The sequence below is a fragment of the Emydura macquarii genome, unplaced genomic scaffold, assembly GCF_026122565.2.
Source record: "Emydura macquarii macquarii isolate MOO-44397 ecotype Brisbane River unplaced genomic scaffold, CSIRO-AGI_Emac_v2 contig_1363, whole genome shotgun sequence".
NCBI classification, from domain to species: domain Eukaryota; kingdom Metazoa; phylum Chordata; order Testudines; family Chelidae; genus Emydura; species Emydura macquarii.
The window spans coordinates 14,226,749-14,250,712 of record NW_027131500.1 but is presented as its reverse complement, the minus strand read 5'-3'; the positions used below and the strand labels follow the sequence as shown (position 1 = coordinate 14,250,712).

At 38.2% G+C, this 23,964-nt stretch overlaps 1 protein-coding gene across 4 annotated transcripts in view; it reads right to left on the bottom strand.

Annotated features, from left to right (window-relative positions):
* MARCHF1 (membrane associated ring-CH-type finger 1) overlaps window positions 1–23,964 on the bottom strand; it is a 256,179-nt gene that overhangs the window by 64,817 nt on the left and 167,398 nt on the right. For all 4 annotated transcript variants that reach the window (XR_010920490.1, XR_010920489.1, XM_067551796.1 and 1 more), the window contains one exon: window positions 14,384–14,434. Coding sequence is in view for 2 of the 4 variants with exons in the window: in XM_067551796.1 (XP_067407897.1) it covers window positions 14,384–14,434 (51 nt within the window). In the remaining 2 variants the exon portion in view is untranslated. The remainder of the gene's footprint in view (window positions 1–14,383; window positions 14,435–23,964) is intronic.

Here is a 23,964-nt window from a genome sequence, read left to right as displayed (position 1 = left end):
AAGGTTTCCATCATGCCTTTGTATTGCAGCAATGCAATTATTCTGATTTGTGATTCCTTAACTCTTTAGGACGTATATTTCTCAGTATTATCATTTTGTTAGTAAAAATGTTGTCTAGCTCTCTGAAAAATGAACTCCATTTCCTGAATCAGCATCCTACACAACTGGAATTGAGTAAAAGCTAAAGTGAGCACAAATTTAGATTTCCAATTATACCACGGGTTAACTGTAATTCCTGAATTTCCACCTCAAGCAACATTTTTGTTTTTCTATCTCCTTTTCCCCTTTCAACTGCATAACTAATGAACCAGCTTGTGACAAGTCATTTTGTTCCAAGCAGAATTCTCACAAGGAGTTGAAAGATTGTTTAAGAAGTAAAGCCAAATGCCTTTTCTTCTGAGGGGTGGGGTAGGTCAATATTATTATGTATTTTTGTATTATAACAGAATCCCAGTCAGACTGAGGAGCCATTGTGCTGGGTAGTAAACAAACCTATTGTAAAACATGTATATATCAAGAATTTACAGACTAAGTTTATTTGCTATTTTATATCTGTATAGCTTTTATGTCTCCTAACCCGCAGTTTGGGGGGGAGGGAGTGAGATGAGCATGCCTTGTGCTGAAAATGCAGATTTAAAGGGATGAGTATCCAATCAACTGACCTCTTAGAGCTGAGACAGAAAGGGCTGCAGCGTACAACCACTGGGCTCAAGCCAAGATGTAGGGCTATTCAAAGGCTTCTATAAACAATTTCTATTTAACCAAATGGTTAAGTAAGGCAACACTGGGATCTTAGTTCCCTATTCTTAGACTTTTTTTTCCTCAGTTTGTAAAAAAGCAAATGAAAGGCATTTGGAGAACATCCCCTTGGTAGTGGGGAAAAAATAGTTAGAAAAAATGCATCCTTAGTCAGAATTTATACTAGGACCTAGCAAAACTCTACAAGTGCTAATTGTGCTGGCTACAAACCTGGGCCCCAGTCCTGCAGGTTGATCCATGAGAGTGGACCCGTGGGCCTATGTAGAACAGCTTGCAGAATTGAGGCCCGGCTCAGCAGCAACATATGTAAATTAATCCTGCAAAAATAATTTGGGAAAACATGTAATGTTTTCTAATCTAAAGTCAAGAGCATTTATTTCTCGCACTTGCATTCCTTCCCACCTCGACTATCCTATCTTTTGTATTAGGATATGAGTGTTAGATGGCTCATCTGTATCAATGACTATTAACACACCTAGGTCATAACTCCAATGTGCTTGCCAAAATAGGAGAGCAAGAAAAGGCCAAAGTGCTAACAAACCCAATCACAAGATACAGCGGTTTGAATTATTTTAGCTTGTCTTATGTACTGAGAAAGAAATGAAAAGAACAGTCTCATTGCCTTGTTATTTCATAGACTCAGCTCAAGTTCATAGCCCTATTTGAAGTTGCAAGATTTGGAGTCCTCTCCTTGAAAGTTGTTAGGGAGAGCTCTGCAAATGCAACTGGGGCATGATTCTGCTTTCTGTGAGCTAGATTATGCCCTTGTTTTACTAAGCCAAATAAGGCAGTAAGGGGGACTAAGACTCTTTCCCCACCCTCCTATTTGACCTAATAAGTCCTACGTGAATCTTGGATCTGGGTGTGGTGAGGAGTGCAAATCTACTCTCTGGGTTCTCTTCTTTGAGCAATGGGCCAGGGAGGGGGCAGTGCCGTGGCTATTCCCTTCCTACTTGCATTTGTGTGTGTAAATCACAGCCTTTCAAGGACTGCAGTAATGTATTTCACCTCAGAGAAAGAGAAGAGCAGGAAAGAATTGTCGTGCCTCAGATCCTTCCCTCAGAGGCACAACTCCTCCCATGGCTACTCCTGAGGTTTTGAGTGGAATCAGATTTTGATATCCTTACTCACACTGGATAGTGCCTTACTCTACAAATACTCACCCCCTAGGCTAGATTGTGCCTTTGGGCATTGCCTTGAGACAAGGGATCATGCATAAACTGCACCCCCGAGGTCTTTGAGTGGCCTTGGGAGACAATGTGCCTCAGAAACATCCCTCTGACACACTTCCTCAGAAACAGCCACAAGGATTTCACTTGGACCTTTGAAAACACAAATTCACCTAAGGACAGAGACTATGCATGGAAAGGCTCAGCCCAACAGAAACACTTCTGGGCAATTTGTAGGTGGGAGAATATGGGGTTATTATGAAAACCGTTTTGCACCTTAACAACAGCATTTGCTTCTCTGAAAGCCATGACGGGGTATCATAATTGTACATATAGAAACAGAGGGCCCTATCTGGCAAACTCTCCTTCCACAGCACTGTGATTGTCTTCAGTGTGATTTCTCTAAGCAGGTGGCCTGTGGGATCAGTGTGACTAATGAGGGTACCCTGAGCATGTTTCCACTGATGGGTACATTGATGTAAATCAGGAGTAATACCAAAGAAAACAATGGAGTTTTGTGAACTACATCCCTGTAAATGAGAGCAATATCAGCCCTGGCCACTCCAACAGAATCAAAATGGTGAGAATTTTTTTTTTTTTTTCTATTTTCTAACCTGAGTTGGTTAGGTGTAATTTCTCTTAGTGGCATTACGTTGTAATTACACAAGCCCACCCACGCCAGTGTATAACTACTGAATGTATGCCATCAAGTTATTCATAACGCATATTAAGTGAGCAGATTCTGTCTTTCTTTTTATCTGATTCTGTGTGCATTTTAGTTAAATGCGGAGAACAGCCATTCTTCAAAAAAAAAAAGTCAAGAGGACTTTTCTCTTCCATGGAGGGCAAGTATTATTCAGAAAAACAGTTCTGTTTGCAAGACTTTTCTTAAAGTCTCAAAATACTTTTAGAAGCTGAGTTCTTGCAGGCACAGGATTCCCCACAACAGAAACCTGTATTTCACCTTTTTTTTTTTTTTTTTTTTTAATCTTATGTACTTCTGAGGATGCAGCTTGAGGACATTCCCCTATCTGGGGCTATAAAAATGAAAGAATACATCTGGTCTCTGTTCAAGAATACTTTATTCTTTTATTTAAAAGAAGAAGAGAGAGCAAAGGGGCTACCAAATCTTGGAAATAACTATGTGAAAGTACTTCAATGTGCCAATGAGGCAAAATGTCATAAGAATTATGGGACTGCCACATTTTTAAGAGACAGCACAATATCCCAGAATGCAGCAAAACATTCTGGGGTCTGTGACACTGGCTAGACAGATGCCAGATCATACAAAGGTCCCCATGTCTTACCTGGACAGGCAGCTACATAGATAGAATAGTCTGGCTCACTTCTGGGTAAATATTGATAAAGTGGGTATCAGAATGATATGAAAATGTTTAGCATGTTTAGACTATTGAATGTTTATAAGTTGCTACATGCATTAATCTCACTTGTAATATCTGTGTTCCATTTTGTAATGCAATATTTGAGCTGCTGTATTGTGAATCACCATACAGGAGAGGGACTTTAATTAACGTGAAGAGTTGCTCTTCTACAGAAATTGTTATGCCCCTCCTGAAAGAGGAGACCCAGGAACTAGGGCTGGATCTTACAACTGGAAACTCCCTACATACGGATTGAGACACCGTCCACAAAAAGACTGAAGACACTTATTGTGATTCTCTCCTCCTCCCATGAAGATGAGTCATGCAAGTGGACTCTGCCCATCAGCTGAGTTTGCAGCTCAGAGCACAAAGCAGGAGGGGGACAAAAACTCCAAACCAAAGAAACTAAGGATCTCTATGCTGCTTAGACTCTGGGTGCACAAGGTATTTCTAGGCATAAGCAACAGATCCCCAGCTGTTTAGACTGCATTAGCCCTAAAGGACAAATAGAGTTGCTGATTACAAAAGCCTATATTACCCTTTGAAACCTACAACTGTAACTCATGTGTGTGTCTATGTTTGCTTGCTTTAACCTTGTAAATGACTCTCTTTTTCCTATTTAAAAAATCTTCATAGCTGTTACTATAGCATTGGCTACAAGTGTTGTCTTTGGTGTGAGACCTAACAAGCAGCTGACTTGGGGTAAATGACTGATCCTTTGAGATTAGGAGTAACCAGACTACTGCTGTGATTCTTGGTATAAGGGGCCATCTATCATGGATATATGCTCACCTGGGTGGAGGTAGGACAGACCAGAGTACACAAGGGGATTGTCTATGACTCCATGTTAAAGTGCCTGAGGAGTTTGCACTTGGTTAGTGAAATCTAATTTTAGAACTCTCAAACAATTTGGGATTTGTGTCCTGGTTTTTAACTGTTTGCCCTGAGGTTGGTACTCACACTCTTGAGTCACTGTTGGGAACATCACAGGGTCAGAGGGACTCTGTACAAGGTTATCCACCACGTAGCAGGACTGGGGCCTTAAATTTGCCATTGTGCTAAATCTTATAAAAGTGCATAAAATAAAGTATGTTAGGGATAGGCTTGAAAACTGGACATTTTACATAACTCAAACAACTTAAGCATCATGGTTACTCATTGCTATCAGGACTGCTTGATATATAGGGCTAGGTATATAGTATTATAGCTCATGTATCATCTTTTCCTCTAAACGTATCTAGACAAGAAGCAAATTATTTTAAGGTGTGTGTGTGTGTCGCCTCCCTCCCCCCCCCCCCCGCCCCCCCACGGTCTAGTTTAGATGTGAGTGCATGTCACCAACTTGCATGAACTTTAGTTGACTGATAAACTATTATTTGTATGTTCAAGATAAACAGTTGGTAGTGGGTTTTGATTACATAAAACAATCTTTACAGCAGAATGCTGTAAATAGTAATTTTTTAAAATCTCTCTCGTCACATACACACACACTCTCTCCATTTCATTAGAACAGCAGTTTAAAACAGGTCACGTTTAACCAAGAATAAATTGAAAATGTATTATTCTATACTGTTAGGCCCTTGAAGTTGAGGCATATTCAATGCAATTTTATTCAGAAGTTGAAATGTCAGGCAGAGACTTAGGAAAACAAATGATGTTGTCATGCACTTTGGGAACTTATTGTAAACAGTACATTCTACAAACAGCCACTGTGTGTTTTCTAAACATAAGTCAAATATTTACCTCTGATAGGAAACTGCAATAATTTTGAATGCTGCTGAATCTAATTTTAACTACCAATGCTTTATTAATGTTTGCAAGAACAGCCTATTTTTCTAAAAATGTGTTTGTCAGTATTGGAGTTTTAGAGTTATAATGGTTTGATATGAGCCAATCTACAGGTCTACTCCTACATTTTGATATTAATTATTCTGTTTATCAGCATGAGTTATCATTTAGATGACTAAGATAATATTTATTCAAATCAATTTTAATGTTGGTTTTGTAAACATAATATTAATTGAAGATAGCTTTTGAAGCATGATGACATTTTAAGATGGATAAATTTTGGGTTTTTTTGGTTTTTAAGAAACCCTATACAGTTGTTACATAGGTATAGGATATGCTTGCTCTCTTATACATCTGAAGAAATAAGGGCCTTATTATACCTCAGATTTATGCATTATCCCCATTGGAATAATTTGGGAGTTATGTTTAAAAAAAGATGGAACAACATAGCCCTTTGAAAAGTCACAATAATCCAGAAGAGAATAGCCATTTAAAGGATTAATGCAAAATTTGGAAGGGCCTATTAAGAATGACAAACAAATTCAAATTACCAGCTACATTCTGCCTCTGTACCCGGGTATGCGGGATTAAATAATTAGAATCTTGGACCCCAATCCTACAACTGATAATGAGTAGATGCAGCAGGCCTATTTGCCAGAAGCTTGGAATGGGTGACAGGGGATGGATCACTTGATGATTACCTGTTCTGTTCATTGCCTCTGAACCACCTGGCATTGGGCACTATCAGAAGACAGGCTACTGGGCTGGATGGACCATCGGTCTGACCTCGTATGGCCGTTCTTATGTTCTTATCAATTCCAGGATGTCAATGTAGACCTTTTTTTAAAAAAAAATAACACCCCCAGTTCTGTGAAAAATACATGTTCTTTTCTAAAACCTAAATCAGCAGTGTTTATTTTCATAATGGGACTGCTCAGAGCAATTAAAAAAAAAAAAAAAGACTATTCACAGAACTGCAGAGTGGAAACTTGCTGCTTTATTTAACTGTATCACATCAGAGCGGCGGGAAAATTTCTCTTGACTAAAATAGCTCACAGAAAGCAGTACATCTAGACTTGACTTTAGCCTGAGTAATCTAGTTGGACTCATAGATCCTGTGATAGTAACAGATGTGCTTAAAATGAGAACAGGCAATAGTCCCGTAAGTATAGCTATTAGATTATATGCAATCCTTTGCTTGAACCTGGCCATTACTTGCAAAGGAAGTCAGGTAGCTCCAGTTTGTGCCTGCTGTGAATGATCTAACTGTTCTTCTGTATTCAATCATTAAATGTCTGCAAGCTCTAATGAGACACTGTTCTACAGACTGAAATACAAGTAGTGCACTGAAACTCATTTCAGTGAGACAAAATGGGTTGAGCATCTTGATGCATGACTGATTTTCAAGGGGTTCCCTTCCCTGAGATGACAGATAACAGAAAAATTAGAAAAAAAACCCACACAAAACTTTAATTTAAGCCTTCTCTTTCTTTATCCATGCAGTGGTAGCGACCCCATCAATACACAGAAAAATGTAGAGTATTACTAAGCCTCCTTCAGGAGTGCTACAGAAATCAAACACTGAGCCATTTCATTATTTGTCCTATATTGTCATATATTGTTAGAAAAAATGTCAGCTAACTGGAAGTCCTTGTCTATGTTTTCAGCAGCATGTAGGACACAATGAAAAGCAGGCTGCAACCACACTGCACTGTATAGTACACATGGCAATGAAAGGCTCTGGCAGGGGAGAGGCAGTGGGGAAAGGCTCTGGAAGCATGGAGCTGTCAGAACCTTTCCCTTCCACCTCCCCCTGCCAGGCCTTTCTCCACTGCCAGAGCAAGAATCCAGCAGTGTGACAAAACAAAAATAGCAGTGGAAGGCACTGCTTGGGTGTGTAAAGAGCTATCTGCGGTATATGCCCAAAGGTTTTAGCATATCTATATTCTATTTGCCTAAGCAATGCCTCACCACCTACACTGATATTTATACCCATGTTAGCTGAGTGTGCAATGTCTGAACTCTACACACCATCACAAGTGTAGACATAGCCTTACAATACCAAAGGAACTTTAATGACTTGCAAGTTGTGTCAAGAAATAAGGGATAACATTCCTCTAGGGTCAAATACTTGGAGCTGGCTTGGATGTCCGATTAGCCCTCCCCCTGCTCCTGAAGAAAGAGGGGGATCTTAGTTATCTGACTCTTATAAAAGAGAGCAGCAGGAATGAGTGAGAGAGGCAACTGCAACATCCTCCAAGAAGTGCACTGGAGCTACTGTTGAAAGGAATTTCTCCAGAGAACTAAACAGACAATTAAAACTACCTCTTTAAAATCATTAACATTGGTGATTCCCTTGTAGAATGTTGTACTTTTCTGGATAAGTATTTCAAGTGGGCAGACGTGATGAAAACTGAAGCACCGTATCAACCAAATGAGGCTCTAAGGTAAGAGCCAGGAAATCTTGTTCTGGGAATTACTGGTGTGAGAGACTGATCTCAGGAAAGGACTGCTATGTTTGCAGACTTTGAAGTAAGAGAGTGCAAGGGGTGAAGTGTGTTTAGTAAGACTCAATTACAGGAACTACCCCAGCTGAAGATAGTTTCCTGAGATTCCTTGAGAAGCACAGATGGGGGTTACCTCGGGGAGTGAGCTGACCTGGCAGAATAAAGCTTGGTCTGAAAGGAGAAGAGCACTAGAAGATAGGCCCAATCTATTACAGTTGCAACAAGTGAACTAACCTGCCTGATGGATTTTCACTGATGCCAACCACAGTTGTCGGCCAGGCTTAATACTGTGCAAGCATACAGATTGAAACTGGATGATTACGGGACATTAAAAGCATTAGTTCCATGTGTAGAGTTTCCTTTACTTGATTTTTAAGAACTTTTTTGCAAAAATCAGACCCTCCTTCATTGTTTGGCCTGCTTTAAGTGTTTGGGGTCATAGAAACATCTTTCAAAACTTTAATGCTAACTGATAGAAATCAATGCTCCATTTCTGTCATAAAGGACAACAAATAATGATCAAGAAGAGTCTGAAATGTGGGTGAGCATGTGAAACGGACAAATTAATGATGAGCTGCCTGCTAATGCCTAGGATAGTCTTTCTGACTCGCGTGACCGAGTGCACCAAATGATGTGAAGACTTCTTCAAAAGTTTAAAGTAAGCTCAGTGGCTCCATCCAAAGCATCATTCGGCAGATTTACAAAAATCAACATGGAATGAAAACAGATGGATGAGCAAAATGGTTATGATACAATAAGAACGGCTATTCCTCTCTAACCCACTCCCCCTCTTCCCCCCCCCCCCCAAAAAAAAAAAGCCAAAATACACTTTTCATCTTTGAAACACCATGAGATATTTTCATAGGTTTGATAAAAAACTGCAATGAAAAAAATGATGTACCTATCTCTTTATCTTTCTGTCTAATGATAGTACATACTAGCTTGGGCTGGAAAGTGCCAAAATATAATGCTGGAACTTAGACCAAAGACTGGCTTCTGTTCTCTGTGACCTCAGATAGATTTTCACCAGTGTTTTTTTCCTGAATTCTAGCCAGTATCACACTCATCATCTTTCATAAACTGAACACAAAAAGGTCTTCTATATCTTTCCATCCCCTACCAACAGTTTCTTTGTTTATATCTTGCTGGTTGTGGTTTACTTTGGGGAGACAATAAGGAAAAACTCCTTGGACTCTCTCATAAAGCCTGCCAAAAGGGTGCCTATTGTGGTAAGCAGTTTTGTGATATGAACATTTGTCTGCTTGAAACTGAACCTTCATATAGTATGCAGAACAATGAATAGATGAGAGGAACCAAAAACTGTCACCAACATGACCTGGATTTGAACAATCTCAGGGTTAAAGATCCCACATTCTAATATTAATGGAGTTTCACCTAAGTAAGGACTTCTGGATGTGGCCTGTAGTGACTGGTTTAAATGATGATGGTTTAAATGATGCTCTACACTGAAAGACTAGAGACTTTTTCTTGTTTTAAAATGAATGCTCAGCATAAGAAGAACAGAGCTTGTAACTTTCACCAGACTTCTCAGTGAAGTTATAACACAGGTAGAAAGTGTTAGGGCCAGATCAACAGCAGGTGTAAATCAGCATAGCTTTATTGAACTCAATGGAGTTATGCCAATTTACACCAGTTGAGGAGCTGGCACTTCATTTTCATGCCCATAGTGGGCTTTCTGCTCCCTTCAGTCCCCTTTTTAGATTGTGGGATATTCGTGACACGGAAAACGTACTGATATAAGCAAAGGTGGAAAGTGAATAATATTTTGCTATTTGGTATCCTTTTATTAAACAAAATAAATCTGAGGTATAATAAGCAGCTAACCCTCTTTACGTCCTATGTAACACTTATTAAATGGAACTGTTTCGGGACTGCTAAGTGGCACTCTTTGTGCATGACACTCATGCATTTGGCAGCCCTTTATGCATTAATTCCCTCAGCCAGCTGGATCCTCACACATCTGGCTGGGCTCATTCAGAAGTTGTAGTAACTCCTTTTTGGCCACCACAGGCTACTGCATTTCAGGCACCTCATTAATTCTCCTCTGTCCTCCTTCCATGAATGCCAGACCAGCACAAGAGCCCAGGGTGGGAAAATGGCCGAAGTGGTGCAGTCGCAGCAGCTGCTAACGTGGAAGAGAAGGTCAGGGGATCAAGGTGGAGCTGGAATGGAAAACTGGGTGGAAGGATGTGGAGGCTTAAAAGGTGGCAGACTCTTAATAGAAAGTGGGAAAAGTGGGTGAGACTAACTCAGTCCCTTCCTGCACTCAGCAACCCTCAAGGTCCACTACTACCTTTTACCCATAGCAAAAGTCCCACCTAGTACAGCGCTGTGCATATTGTTGGGCAAGGATTTGTGGGAAGCTTGCCCTGCTGCTACCCTCTAGATGAGTGGCTCTCAACCTTTCCACACTACTGAGCCCCTTTCAGGGTTTGTCTGATATACCCCCAAGTTTCACCTCACTTAAACTACTTGCTTACAAAATCAGACATAAAAATACAAAAGTGTCACAGCACACTATTACTGAAAAAATTGCTTACTTTCTCATTTTTACCATATAATTATAAAATAAATCAATTGGAATATAAATATTGTACTTACATTTCAGTGTATAGTACATAGAGCAGTATAAACAAGTTATTGTCTGTATGACATTTTTGCTTTTACTGACTTCGCTTGTGCTTTTTATGTAGCCTGTTTTAAAACTAGGCAAATATCCGGATGAGTTGATGTACCCCCAGGAGACCTTTGTATACCCCAGAGGTACATGTACCCCTGATTGAGAACCACTGCTCTAGATAATCAAATTTATTAGGTCTGTAAATTGGCATCTCTCACCACAATAAATCTACATCATTTTTAAGGTGACCTTTAGAGTCACATGCAAAGTAGTGCTATGATTTCTATAGGTTTTACACATGGAGCTGCATAGAACTTGGACTCTTGCTGCTCATTGCATTTATTGACTTCACTCCCTACTCAACCTCTCGTTAATTGACACCTCTGTTTTAATTTATGTATAAATCATGGACTTTAACACAAATAAATATTATAGAACAAAAATCAACTTCTAATAAATAAAAGCTTTTTCCTCTAGCTTGGTTAAAATACTTCAGTGTGCAAATTCTTATGGGAGATTCATATATAAAATAAGCAAAATAGTTACATGTTCAGCTCATTTTGGATTCTGAGCAGAAAATATTCTAAAAGGGAAAAATATATCTTTCAAAGTCCCCAGAACTCTGCTTTTCTTCCATATTCTTTTCAATGAGAATCTGGTGAATTAAAAAAAGGAATTATTACTGTTAAATACATGATGAGCTAAGCCAATTACACATGTTTTGCATAGCAACAGGGCCTCAAAAGGTAGGTCTGTATCTGGAAGCAAGCCTTCCAGCCTCGGTCTAGACTGGGGTTAGCAGGCTCATGCTAGCACTCTAAAAACAGCTGTGTAAGACAGTACTTAGATGTTGCAGCTTGGGCTGGAGCTCAGGTTTTGAAGCCCAAACCCCACCAACTCAACCCTGTATGCTTCAGAGCCTGACCTCGAGCCCAAGCTGCAATGTGTCTACACAGCTGATTTTAGATCCCATCATCCAAAATGAGCTGAATATATAAATATTTTGCTGAACACATAACTAATATAATTAAACTATTTTACCACCAAGATGTTGCCTTCAGTTCAACTGAATACACTACACCTATGATGGAGATTCAGAGGCTCAGCCCAAGTTCATTAGGAAGCATTCCCAGCACAACCAATTTTATTTATTTTATTTTACTTTTCAGCAGATACTTTCAATGTAAAAACAATTCATAGCAACTTCTAGGTATATGCAGGTTTAAAGAAGTTATGTGATTAGTCCACAGAAAATGAATTTAATGAAATATGAATCTGTATTTGCTAAGTCTTTGATATTCTGAATCTCACATAGGGTGTGATTGAAAATCCATTGATGTCAATGAAAATCTTTCCACTGGGCTTTGGATCAGACCCATAGGATATAGATGCCCGTTCTCTCCAGTCCCTCCCCCTACCCCCCATTTCTACAGAAATAATACAGACAGAAACCTGTAGAATAAAAGCAACATACTTTGATATTGTATTTCATATCACTAGATAAAGACAAAGTCTAGTCCTGCACCACTGAAGTCAATAGGAACTTTGCAATTGACTTTGATGGGTGTAGGATTGCATACTTAATGGAAATAGAATCTTGTTTTTTTAGTGTTAAAACACTCTAGGAAAACAATATGCCTGGAAAGCATATGTACAATTATGTTTTAGGAATCATTATTAATTAGATCAGGTTTTGTACCACACTAAATTAATCTAAAACCCAGGTGTTTGGTTATTTGTTTTATTTTAATGTTTTCAGGAGCAGAAAATTAATTGGAAACACTGGATCATCTGTCAAGTATACCCCAGCATATTACAGACCCTATTAGTGGAATATATAATGTAGCTGGTCAAATGGAATGACATCATGCTACAGATGAACAGGAGACAGCTTAAGAAAGGGCAAATCTGGATAATTTTGCATTGCAACAGCCAATTTGTAAGCTGTGCACATCATTTTTAAAGAGCATCATCCGGAAAAACTGGGCTCCACAGAGGTCACTATAAGAGAAATGTTAGTAGCTGATATGTTCTACCCTAATACACACTGAATATATTTCTACAATCCCTCACTGATTATTTCTGAACCACTGATGCTGTGGCTTTGTCACAATTTAACGTTAACTCATGTACTTTGACACTGTTAGAAAAACAGGCAAGTAGGTATTGTAAATCTTCATAGATTTACAGTTATTATAACTAACAGGATTCAAAACTGGAGAGGGACTTAGCCACAATCTGAGCCTCCTAAAGTCTGGGGATATTAGGGTTTTGAATTTAGTTCAATATATGGTAGAGTGAAGTTTGAGTCCAACTTTCCCAAAGTTCAAGAGTCTTTGTATCCGGTGTACCAGTTTGGGCCCCTCTATAATGAAATTATTAAAATTTATACACATAACACTATGTTTAAATAATAAGAAGATTTTGAGGAAAACTAAAAAGTGAGGAATTCAGAGTTAGGGCCAACACATATATAATGGTAATTTCATTACCAGAACTAAGGGTGTCTGTTGTTACTTAGTTCAACCTCCTATCATGAGAGGTACCAGATCTCACTCATTATTATTATTAAAAATAATACTTTTCACTTCTATCACCCCTTTCATCTGAGGATCTCAAAGTATTTTTACAAGCATTAAGTCTCACAGAACTCCTGCTACAGTTAAAAACTGGTCCTTATCTCATGCCATTGGGTAAAATAAAAAGGCATAATAGAATAAGTTAAGGCAAGAGAGTGAGGCACAATTTTGAATTTCCTGGGTTTTGTTGGTTTGTATCTCACAGCATTAAAGTCATTAAACCATTGGTTTTCATCTGTAATTTTGTGTGTTATATGAAACTTTAAAACATAACAAAAAGGTGTCATGGAAGCAGATGAGACTAATTACAAAACGTTATGCTGTCTTTTCTACATATGTAGTTTGGACAGAATGACGGTGTGTTTATTAATACTTTAAGGAGTAGATCCAGATTCTGATCTCAGTTACCCCATTGTCAATCAGGAGGAAATTTGATAAAGTCAGTTGAGTTCTTTCAGAATTACATCAGAGTAAGTCACATCAATTTAGATCCGATATTTAATAGACAATTCTACTCCTTCAGATAGGACACACAGGTAAATATGCATTTTGCTACTGGCACTATTCTAATTCTGATATTGTATAATGTTTACATAATACACTGTTAGGGTTCCCATTGGTAAGTACAGATATCTATAATTATATAATAGAATGCAACATATTATTCACTGTATTATTTCCTGTAAATCTATAATTAAACTAATTAAAAATGAATTTGACATATGAATCATTGAAAAAAACCAAGAGACTAGATAATACTATACACTAACTATTAAAGCCATGGTTTGTTATACAAGAGCAGAAAACCTTTTTAACTTGCATTTCTCTGAACTGCCATCATGTCACTTAAAAATTACTCGAGTGGGCATTTTCAAATCAAATACTGCTCTGGGGATAAAACCTTTTATAGCAGAGTCACCATTACAGCAGGACTGAAGACAGTGTTCGGATCCGGATCTGAATTAGGTATAGGATGAGGTTTGGGTTTGAAATTAAGTTACGACTAGTATTTGGATTTGGCTTCTATGGCCAAAACCTTTTGAACTGCTCTCATGAGATTTCAGTTTTTAGCTTTGATTTCTGCCATTTTGAACCAACACCATGAGAGTTGGTTAAAATCCTTGGATTCAAATCTGAAACAGGCACACTTTTACTGCACCCAAAGAAATTGAAAGGGATCTGAGATCCTAGCACTGGCCCATTTCTGCTGAGTTGTAAATCCCTGTAGATGGGATTCATATGGCAAATGCTGATACAATCATAACTGCAACATATTTCAAAAATTCTAGAACTGATCAAGAAATAATTTTGCCTTATACCAAAGATGACAGCATATTTCCCAGAGGTATTATACTGAGTGGAATTGCTGTGTATTTTAACATGTGTTTTACATTGCAATGAAAGCACTAGGCAGCCTAAAATTACAAGCCAGTGAACACAAAGAAAATGTCAGAATATGGATATCTGGGTAGTGGAATAAAGTGCTGCATTACATTTAATAAATTGCTGTGACTTGGAATTCTATGTAAAAGTAAGTAAGTTAACATATTCCACCTACCTTTGAAATGTTACTTGATCGACTTGTAGAGCGCCCTGGGGATTTGTCATTCTGGAAAACAAAATTGGAAGAATTACTGAATTAGAAATAAACCAGACACTACAAGCTCAGACTGAGAAGAAACTGAACTTTTAAAGCCTGATTGTGAATGTACTGAGTTGTGTATATGCACTTCTGTGTTAGTCTACTGTATATACTATCGAGCAACTTAGCAGCTGGCTGCCAAAATTGTTCATATTGTGCATGTTAATAAATGCTCAAAAAATAGAGGGGAGAAATTAACAACATGAATTCTGAATTGCTATTCAGTATGGCCTCTTTTGTTTGTTTTTCCAAACTTGAGTGAAGGGGTTTGAATATGAATTAATGTTGGGGTTTGATGTGAATACTCCTAGCCACATGTGAACAAATATATTTTGTGCGCAATATTCAATATTCACACTGATCTCCATTTATGAAATTTCAATCATCCATTTATGGAGAAGAAATGGCAACAACATGTAGCTTATGTGACCAGTCACACATTGTGAATAACAAATTGTGACTATTCAGAATAGTCATGGCAAATAGTTCACAAATACCACATAGGCTTAAATATATTAGCATAAAGTGTTTGTTCAATAATTACTAATACATTGTGTATTTGTAAAAATCATATTGTGTTTGCAGACGATTCACAGAAAAAAAGACTACCATTGGCTACTTCTGCCATTCTAGTATCAGCTTCACTTAGTCTAATAAAAGGTGACTTCTCAAATCTGGATCTCCCTTTTCTAAGAATTTTATTTTGAAGCACAGAGCTCATCCAGGTGAAAATCAAATACATATTTTATGGAGCTCATAACCTATGGTTTTCTTATTACCCTAGATGGTGGATTCACAGGCTGATGTGACATACTGATAATAAACAGGATTGATGCTGGCACCTATACTTTCCAGAAGAACTGGATTTCAACGAGACACCATCCTTGTAGGTTTTTATGGTATTTACTCTAGAAAAGGGTTTTTTCAATTTTCAGATTAATATGGTGACTTGACCAGTTCACTACAATGTGTTCTTCAATTTCAGACCTACTCCTTCTTGAATAAAGAGAAATGATTAAAAATCTATCCTCGCTGTCATGTCAACCTATTCAACTCAGCAGCAACCTCCCCATTCTATTCGTCATTCAACATCTACATTATCCCTCTTCAGACTATGGCTAACTGAGCTATTTTTCTTTTCAGCACCTTGAATTGTCTGCACTGTAAACATCTTTTCACTGAAATAAATACCTCTGCTTTATCTCAACCAGTATTGAGTGGTACACATTCATGCACTCCAGCAAAACCTAGTGCTCTTTGTGATCACTTATATTTATCATTTTGCAGTTGATTTTGTGCCACAGAGAGAGAAGAGGAGGCCGGCCCATTCTCCGGTCTTTGTATGCCTAAAGTTTGGGTGCCAGAGCCTTTTCTTTCTCTGGAAAATTTCCAAAGCAATCTATCCAATTTATTACTAATTAATTTTGTGTCTTGTCCAATTACGATTTCAGTGACATATTCTTCATTATAACTTCGGTTAAATATAGTTGTCATACATCATTAAAATCAGGTTATAATTTCTATCCTATTTTAAAAATATAAGGTCTCAAACATCAGTTTTATATCCATGCCAAATATATTGTGGACTCTCTGGACTTACATTCAAGGTACCCCATTTCAACCTCTAAAATGGCAGGCAGGAAATTATGGGCCTGTGCAGAGACCTTCCTTTCCAAAAGTGGGGAATTGTCAATGCAGTATCGATTGAATCCAGGACCTTAAGTGAAACTAGATCACTTGAGCTAAAGGAGTATGTATTATTTCAGTGGTTCCCAGACTTTTTATTAAGGTGACCCTCCAATTGTATTTGGACCCACAAGCTGCAACTGTGCAACAGCAATATTGATTCTGTATTAACTTCACAAAAATATTACTGTCTCCAACATACCAGTAAAACCAAAATCAGCCACTAATTCAAATACAACCGTCCGTGTCCTCCCCTCCCCCAACCACCACCACCACAAAATGATGTGCTTCCCACTGCTTTGCACAACCTTTCAATTCTTGGGGAAATTTTGCAGAGGCAAAATCTGAAATAATTTTTCAACAAGAAGCTTGTTGTATTGTTTAATCTGAATTGCTGTCAGGATGGAAAAGCTGGTCTAACATAGATAGGTGGTGCAAAATGGTAAAAGCTTTTTCTGACAATGCACGGTACTCACATTTAATCCCCAAACAGAAAAGTTTCCAATGACTGGGAAGGAAATCTCATCTTCAGAAAACTATTGCATGACAATTAAATGAACTCATCCTTTTCTTTGTTCTCCAGAGAATGCTGATTTTCTGAGTTTACTGTAAATTGGCCCCAAATCCAGTTAGATTCCAATTTGGGGAAGTAACATGAAAATTTCTGGTGAAGCATTGATAAGTGTGTTTTATTTGATGCTGTCAGCACTAATGAGGTATTTTTAAAGAAGTGAAAACATGTCTGTCACCTCATTCTTAATTAGTTAATGAATGTGAAATTTCCTCTGGAAAGCTTTCAATTTGTCTTGCAAAAATAGAGTATTGATATTATTATCCTGCAAAGATAAATTAAGGATATTTACTGCATTAAAGATATCTGCAGGATCTGGCCATCCAAACACCATTTCTGAAGTAATCTGCCAAATCAGAGTTAACTCCTGACATAAAACTGCAACAGTTTGTTTCTAAGTTTTAAAACACATTCCAAAACTTCTCCATGAGACAGTCAACTCATTTCTGGAATGAAGCAGGTCAGTATCAGAACACAAATAGCAAATAAACATGAATTCAAGTGTCTTGCTTTGACAAAGATTACTACTGTAATGGCACTACTAAAAATCATGCTATTCCGCATCCATTTGTTTTGTTGTCAGTGCTTCGTGCTGGATAATGCAGTGCACTGTCTTAGCATTCAGTGCAACTCGTTTAATGTGTTTTACAATTGTGCTGTATTTCCCTGTCATGACAGGGGATCCATAAGCAACTTTGTGGTTGCATTTTTTCTTACTGTTGACATAAAAAGAAGTTCACCAGTTTATCAACTAAACGAGGATGTCTGGTATTCAGATGATGCTACATTTTTGATGGCTTCATGGATTCATTTGTCAGAACAAGACAAGCCCTGTGTTTTTTTTTTATTTTCTCTGGAACCTACAAATCCAAAACCAAATTTTCAAGAATTCTATCATACCTCCTGATGACAGATTTTGGCTCTTTGTTCTCTGCTGCCATATTCACTGTTGCACAGGATTCTTTACTTCAAGCATGTATATATTTATTTAAGAAAAGTATCTATTTTTAAATGCAGTTATCACTCTTGATTCTTTACACTGGGAGAGAACCTTTAAAGCAGGTACATTGCTTGCTTGGAACTGTCATACAGTCCTGAGACATGACTAGGCACATTAGCTAAACAGTGCTTAGATATGGTATGAGCAAGTGCAGTAGTTCACACAATCCTAAAAGGCATAGGAGCCTCAGGCTTTTCTCTTTTTGCAGGCCCATGTTTATGTTCAGCATAAACACTTCACCTCGACAGTCATTTGTATTACATTTTATATTATTCCTTTTTTTCCCACAAATACAAGCTTTTAAAATAATATACATGGATGCTCATCTCTAACTATGGCCATGTTGCTGTTTCTACTGTAAATATCAGGTGTAATCTACCATGTCACAAGTGTTATGCTGATCTAAGACAGTTAAATGATATTATATGAGAGTTATTTTTATTTTTCAACATCTTTGAAAAGTGTCATATGAGATAGCCGCAGATAACCCAGCCACATTGTTAATACTTGATTTAATTTCTGATGCCAACAAAGTTATGCAATTACTCTGAAGTGAAAGTTCGAACTTTATACCCTTCATGCAAAAAGTGTTGAGCTCTACTCTGATGATTAAATAATAGCTGACCTTGAACACTTTTGTATGCTTATGTATTCCTAAAAACCCAATTAAAATTGAAATATGTAAATTTAGAACCAGGAAACTAATCACTGTGCTGTTTAAGGAAAAGTAATCTGTGTTATATTGAGAATTGCTGTTACATTCCAGCACTCATTTAAAAAAAATCCTGAGTTGTGGTGACCCGTTTAGAACCTTCTTGCAGTCCACTGGTTCATCAAGAACCACCGTTTAGTGAACACTGTATTATCTGGTAGCAGTAGGAGGTTCTGTTTCTTTCATGTGAACTCAACCACTAGATGAAGTAACATAAGACACACTAAAATAATGGGCAATGCTTGCAAGTTATGTAAGCCCTAAAATTCAGATTTATGCAGTCAAACAGCACATCCACATTCAAGCTTAGTATTTATATTTTGAATTACAGAGCATTACATAGCATTCTGGGGATGTGCAAAAGCTTATGCACCAACAATGATCTATAAAAAAAATGTAGGAGCAAATTACAGACTCTGTATGAAGATCTGGCTCTGGACTAGAACTGCGTACTGCTTTCATGTGAGTAGCATCTACACTGCATTACAGTAAGGCTTCCTCTTGCCAATCTGACAAAAGTGAGTACCACTCCTTCATTTCCCTAATGAGCTAGGATTCCTATACCTGAAATCTTGTGCTATCCACCAACTCAACCACTAAATCATCTATCCTTGAAAACTCTGGGTCTACCTTACATGCATAAAGAGAAGAGAAAGCTTTGTGGTAACATGAGCAAATCAGTTATTTCAAAGAAATACTCAGTTATCCAGAAGAACACCAAAATAAAATAAAATAAAAGTTAAACTGGATGAGGATATGTACATAAAGGCACAGTTCTTCACTCAAATCCACATTAAACAAGGTAGTGTGTGCTTATAAGGAGAGGAGAACAAGGGAGCTTCAATGAAGTTATGGCTATAGAAATTTGCCCTTAAAGGGCTCCTTGTGTAACTCCATGTGTAATTTTGAAGATGAATTTCAAAATCAATGGTTTAAGTTATTGAAATAAGTCAAAAATGGAAGGGCTGTTTTTGCTGAAAAACAGGCTGTTTTTCTCTGCACACTGGATACCATTTTACATTTAAAAGCTATAGTAAACGAAACAACCATATGTTCAAGCATCAATTTTTATTATTTTCATACATCAAGAAAGTGTGTTATGTTCTTCCTAATATGTCTCCTGTGATAAAAACAGCATTAATATTTGACAATTTTATAAGACTTCATAGCATGAATTAGTTAATGTCTGTAAAATGCTTTAAAAGGTGTAAACTTATTCATTCTCTTTTTTAAAAATTCAAAACAAAAGGCTTTAAAAGCATATTATATCCAATTACAAAACTGCAACATTAGTTCTGGAGGTAGCTACAATAAAAAGTTCCATACAGCACCACTTAAGATGTTTTATTATTCCATAACATCAATGGTAAATTATACTGAATTTCCTTTAGTGGCAATTCAATAGTAAGCATTTACAGAGTGGTATTTTATACAGTAAGCCAGTCAACAAGTTTTAAGGAAAGTGTGATCCTATGTTACTTCTTTGAGTTCCACTCCTCCAATTTCATTCTAGACCCTCTCCAATCCAGCTTCTTCCCCTTTTCACTCCAGTGAAACCACTCTCCCCAAAGTCCCTAATGATGTCTTCCTAGCTAAAGCTAAAAACCAGTACTCCATCCTCATTCTCCTTGAGATATCAACCATCTTTCACACCACTGACCATGCTCATCCTCTTGAAATTCTTGTCCTCCCATGGCTTCAGTCCTCTCCTGATTCTCCTCCTACCTCTCTTTTTAATCACTTCTTCAACATGTCCTTCAGAGGATCCTCCTTATGCCCCCTCCGGCTTTCTGTTGGGGTTCCACAGGGCTCTGTCCTTGGTCTCTCTCTCTACATCTCATCACTGGGTCATCTCATTCACAAACACAAATTCAACTACCATCTCCATGAATCACAGATTTGCTTCTCTACTCCAGACCTGTCTCCTGTCCAAACTGAAATCTCAGTCTGTCTGTCAGACATCTTCTCGTAGATGTCTAGCCATCCATTCAAGTTCAGCACGGTTAATATAGATCTCCAAACCTTCCCCCACAAATCTTCATTACCTCTTTACTCTACTGCTATGGACTCCTCCACCATTCTGGGTATCATTTTGGGTATCATCTTTGACTTTGAACTCTCTCTGGGTTCTCTCATCCAGACTATGTTTAAATCATGAAGATTCTTTTTGCATAATTTCTAATTTACTTTTTTATTAATCCACAAGACTAAAACTCTTGCCCAGGCTCTCATCACTTTGCATCTTGATTACTGCAACATCTTTCTCTCTGTCCTTAAACGAATGCAATATTGCACTGCTCATATCCATTCAGAATAGTGCTGTAAAGATCATTTTCCTAGCCCATTGATTTGACCACATTACCCCCCTGTTTGCATCCCTCTTCTGGCTCTCCCCTTCACTATCACATAAAACATAAGCTACTCATCTTCACTTTTCAAGGTCTATCCCCAGCTATCATTTCTCACACTATCAGTCACTGCTTGCCTCCAATCAGTGCATGATGCCAGTCTCTATCACCCACCTGTTATGTCTTCAAACACCTTCATGCTTTCTCCCATGCTGCCCCCTCTGTTTTGGAGGTGCTTCCCGTAAGTATGTGCAAGGTTCTCTCATTGTCCTCATTCAGTTCTCTCCCCAAAACTTTCATTTGCCATGATGCCTACCAATAACTCAGCAACAGTCAGGCTGCTGTTTTGCCTACTACTGATATTCTCTCATTGTTTCCTTGTACTCCCCTGGTGTCTGGCTGTACTGAGCTGTTGTTTTTTGTTTTATATTTGGATTGTAAGATCTTTGGGATCATCTTTTTGTTCTATGTTTGTACATAATGAGGCCCTGATCCATGACTAGGGCACCTCAACACTATGGCAATATCAGTAAAATAAACAATAATAATATCCCCTTTGACCTGAGCAGTGAGTGAACATTCAGGGCCTTGCAGCTTGCTTCCCATAGGAAGAGAAACTGATGATATAATTGCTTTGATTCAATGCTGTTTATTTACAAAGGATGTAAATAAAATCCTGTTTCCCTGAACACAGCAGGAACCCAACAGGAGACAGTTTCCTTACTCAACATTTCAAGCCTCTTTTTCGAGCCAACAATCTACTCAAGAGGCTCTCTCAGCTTTCTCTCCACACTCCACAAGTGCTTCTCTGGCTTTCAGCTGCCTTCTCTGTCCACTTTTGTGGTGTTTTGGGCTGCATCTGCTCTCTCACACACAGCTCCACCAAAAACAATACTCAGCTCTGTGTTTGCATTCAGCCCTTAGTGAACACCCTCTGCCCACATAGGCCACATGCAAGGCCAGTTAGGTGTTGAGCTGTGTTTCGGGTGATGGCTCCTATTGTTTCAACTATCTTACTCCAAAACCAGCTTAACTGATTCGAACACTTACCTTTAATGAAGGGTAGCTATTACAGTCACCCAATCCCTGGCATAACAGTACACATAAACAGAATTTGTTGCCACAATCTTCATCGATAGGATTATTTAAAAATTAATGAAATGAGTGCCAAGATTAGAGCTGGGGGGGGGACTGGAATTTCCATTTTGAAGGAAATTCGATGGTTTTGAAATTTGTTTTAATTCTGAATTAGAACAAAAACAAAGAATTTAGACATTTCCTGCAAAACAACGATTTTTGAAAAAAATTGGTTTGGGTCAATCAGAACATTTCATCTAGATTGAAATTAAAATGTTTTGTTTTGATTTAGACATTTTAAAATCTTTATTGTATAAAATTTTTTGAAACAAAAAATCAAAGTGTTCCCTTCCAAATGTGTCGAGGGCAAATGATTCAACCTTATCAAAAAGCTTCTCCTCCCTGCCCCCAGCATTTTTTCTAAATGAAAACTCTAAATGGACACATTTTCATGTTTCAGTAAGAAAATGGCATTTTCTGACAGAATGATGCTCCACTGGAAAGTTTTCAGCCAGCTCTGGTCATGCCATACTGTACAGCACAATCCGAAGAACTATGCAATATTTCCTCTCTTGCATACATTTGAGGACACTGACATCTCACTTTTTCCATCTTATGTCATGGTCCAGTGGGCTGAATGTGGGGATAAGAGCCATGAATATTCCAGCCATGCTATTTATTCACCTCATTGTCTCAGTCAGTTAACTTATTAATTAATTAAATCACCTTAAAAATAGGATGATAACATGTACTTAACTATTTTTATTATTTCAGAGGGGCATTGTGATAATTAATTAGTCTTGGTGAAATAACTCTGACTATGTAAAGTCCAACTCTTAAAAGCTAAGTAGCAGTATGATATTTATGTATACAAAAGCCACTTTTTACTTATCCAGGCCTGTAAATAATTCTGGAGACGTGTCCATGATAAAATATCATGTGACATGAGGAATTTCATTATGTCCAGGTGACACTGGAAGATATGCAAAAGAACAGATCCAGTTCTGCTCTGGAAGTGATGCAAAGAATCCAAAAACTCACATTGTGCTTTTTTCCCCCTGCAAAATCAGAGATTTTGATGAAGTTTTTAAGATTTGGTTCAGTATGAAATTTGGCCAGAAAAAGTGCAATTTTATATGCCTGACTGTCTGCCTCACATAGGCTTTCCATCTCAGCTAGTTAACACTACATGCAGCCTGTGCCTGAAGAACATAAAACTGAATACAACTTTCTACTATGCTTTTGCTCTGTTGCTCTTACCTTACTGCCTAAAAGGCCCTCTCATGCTCTGCTAAGGCATTAGACCAGCACATCATTTAGCTGAACTATATTTATCTGCAGTCCCCTGCATTAGTTTTAGTAATTTCTAAATAATAGATTCAATTTTAGAGCCATGTATCTGGTTACTTGTACTGAGTTATTTCCAATTATAAATCCTCATATGGTTTCATTGTGGGGTAGTCAACAATAGATGCCGTCCTTCCCCTCTGGCTCTTGACTGAACTGCACCAAGAATTTAACCCCCTGCCTCCTGTGGCATGTATCAGATTATAATAGGTTTTTGATCTGGCTAGCACTGAAAAGAGTTGGTGTTCCAGATGTTCTGCTAAATATGGTGAGTGAACTTCACTGGTACCAGTGCAAGAGTGCAAGTTTGTTCACAGTGTTTGCCATGTTTCTACACAACCTTAGGTATGCGGCAGAGATGCATTCACACCCTGGCACTATTCTTTCGAGCCATCAACTGAACTTTAGGACTTGCCACTCCACATGCCAGAAACAAGGTTGATCAAGAAGTGTGTACTAACCAAGACTTTACTGACAATGCTGCCTTGCTTGTGGAGAAGTCAGAGAACTTCAGCCCTGCCCTCCAAGGTCTCCAAGATACCACCCACACTATGGGGTTGAACATCTCATGGCAGAAGACCAAGGTCCAGAACCCCGCCCCCCCAGATCAGGTGGGGACAAGTACAGTGGTAAGCATTGACAAGTTCATCTACCTAGGCTGCAAGCAGGCCAAACAGTTGCAGCAAACAGGATGTTCTTTAATGACTAGATCTTGCTACCCCCCCTGCCTGAAGTCCATGTTCACTTATGGATGCA